The 2,500-nt window shown below is 37.3% G+C and overlaps 1 protein-coding gene across 18 annotated transcripts in view; it reads left to right on the top strand.

Annotated features, from left to right (window-relative positions):
- Window positions 1-1,568, top strand: part of RhoGAP19D (Rho GTPase activating protein at 19D) — a 345,152-nt gene extending 343,584 nt beyond the window's left edge. For all 18 annotated transcript variants that reach the window (XR_011399443.1, XR_011399441.1, XR_011399442.1 and 15 more), the window contains one exon: window positions 1-1,568. This exon is cut by the window's left edge and continues 34 nt beyond it. Coding sequence is in view for 15 of the 18 variants with exons in the window: in XM_070136595.1 (XP_069992696.1) it covers window positions 1-794 (794 nt within the window). In the remaining 3 variants the exon portion in view is untranslated.
- Window positions 1,569-2,500: the final 932 nt, after the last annotated feature.

Genomic DNA, 2,500 nt, shown 5'->3' with positions numbered 1-2,500 from the left:
AGGGTAGTAATAAATTAAATGAAGATGTGACCAGAGAAGTAAAAGTCAAAAGATCAGACTCACTCACCAAATCAGAGAAAACAGAAAATAATCTTAAAGAAAAGACAGAAAAGAGGGCCAGAGAGCTGAAGAGGACAGATACTCAGGAAAGTTTAAATGAGAAAAAACCAAAGGAAATGAAAAGATCAGATGGCCAGGATGGCTTAGGAAGGTCACGTGACTTGCCAAGGAAATCAGAGTCCAGAGAAAATTCCACCGCTTCTGCAAGAAGAAGTTCTGATGTTCGGAGTAGACGGCATAATGTGAAAGAGCTGAAGGAAAAATTTGAACAGAACACAGACAGCCAACCAAGTAGCAATCCCATGAAGTCATCAAATAGTAATCATTACAATAATATCAGCAGCAGTAGCAATAAAACTAGTAAGTCTAGCATGCGGCGATCAGGTTACCGTGGACACATCAAAAGACGCCATACTGTAGGAGGCACGAAGGACTTAGCCAAGTGGGCGTGGTTACATAGTGGGGAAATGTCTAGAAGTAGTCCCCGTTCTACTCGTCTTTCAGCATGGGAGCGATTGCAACCACTTGTGGCAGATGAGAGGTTGAACACTGACAGGTCTTTAGAAGCATGGTTAGCCCGTGAACGTATAAGGACATCTTCACCTGACTTATCTAGACCACAGCAATTAGTTCTTCCATGTGACATGGATGATAAGGAAAACCTTCATCGTCGCCTAAGTGTCCAGGAGGCTGTCCTGAATCCACTGTATCCTGTGCTGGAGAGTCATGTGTAAATGGTGTCTGGGGCCTAAGTCCTTATCAGTGTTTAGGTTACTCTTTTCATCTGATCCAATACCTATTAATTGTGCTGAAAATATATTTCCTCTAATACAAACAGTTAGGAATGTTTAAGTGTTGGATTCTAAGAAGGGTAATGAACAGTGCTGTGATTTTTATCTCTTTTAAGTCTTCTAAACGAGCATATCACTGTATATAGAAATATATCAAACTTGTGAACTTGACCTGTACAGTTTAGATGACTAAACTCATCCTGTATATAAAGTTTATAGATACTAGTTAATAATTCATTGCATTTTCACCTGTATAATATTCAAATATGAATATATGGGATAAATACTATAGAATTTTATAGCTTTGTAAATATCATGCCAGTCTTGCTAAGCAAGATATTCATGTTGCATGGATATGAAAGCTACATTTGTCTGCCAATTTTCATGTATGCTGCAAACATTTCATCAAAAATGTATAGTATATCAGAGATTAAATATCATTTTATAATTAAATACTATTAAAATGGTTGCATGTTGACTGAAAGATGTAGGTATTCACATATAAAATGTCCAGTACAATATTAATAATTGGCATAAAGTAATACCTCATAATTGAAGTTCAATCATGTAATTTCATATCCTTCATTATTCTGCAGATAGTAAGATGTTGACAGATGCATTATCCTAAGAAGTCATTGTATTATATTGTTACAGTGGCTTACTGTTGAAGCCTTATAACCTTTATTTCTGCTGAATAAATAATGCTCTGTTTTTTCAGAATTTGTTTCATTTATAGAATAATCCTCCGAGTGAAATAAGTGAATAACAGAGAAAGCAGGATTGTGCAAAATGTGTTGTTTTCAGTATTACTCACAATTTTGTGTGTGTGTATGTGTTTTATGAATAAATAAGCATATATATATATATATATATATATATATATATATATATATATATATATATATATATATATATATATATTATATTTATTCATATGTATGTGTATATATATGTATGACTGGAAAAACATTCTACTGAGTTGATACTAAGGTAGAAAAAAACACAATCACAAACTAGATTTATTGAAATAAATAAGACAAGTTTCCGAATTGTCCTTGACTCCATCTCCGGGTCTAAAGGGGTATGGGGAGAGGAAGCAGTATGACAAGAAGGAACATGGCATGTGAGAAGGATCAGGCGGTCTATGTAAAGGGTTGCGAGCATACATAAGAAGGCGGAGGTTGTGGAAAGCGAGGAGACTATCCACAGGAGAAAAACCTCTATTCAAGTTGAAACTGTGCAGCATCTTGATTAAGGATGATTCCAACTGTCTGTGGACATGGACATCAGCGGAAGGGAAGACAATGTGCATTGCTGACCAATCCATCTGATGGTCTGTGACCCACTGGTGACAGAAAAGGGCGTTGTTGTTGTGTCCCCTGGATACAGCTTCTTTATCTGGAGACAGATGCTAAGTAAGACTGGTGCCTGTTTCACCAAAATACTGCTTGTCACATGCAGTACACGGAACAGCATAGGTACCTACCTCCAAGGTAGAGGGAGGGCAGGTTTGAGTCAGGTTATGACCTAGCGAAAGGTGAGTCTGTAAGAGAGTAAATCTCGCTGTAGGGCAGGCTGAAGACTGGCAAGTGAGGAGTCACTTAAGGTGAGGAGTCATTATAGAAGGTACGCCCTGGATAACGCGACAT

The sequence above is a fragment of the Penaeus vannamei genome, chromosome 22, assembly GCF_042767895.1.
Source record: "Penaeus vannamei isolate JL-2024 chromosome 22, ASM4276789v1, whole genome shotgun sequence".
Taxonomy (NCBI): Eukaryota; Metazoa; Arthropoda; class Malacostraca; order Decapoda; family Penaeidae; genus Penaeus; species Penaeus vannamei.
The sequence above is the reverse complement of the archived record's forward strand: the minus strand, read 5'-3'. Positions and strand labels throughout refer to the sequence as shown.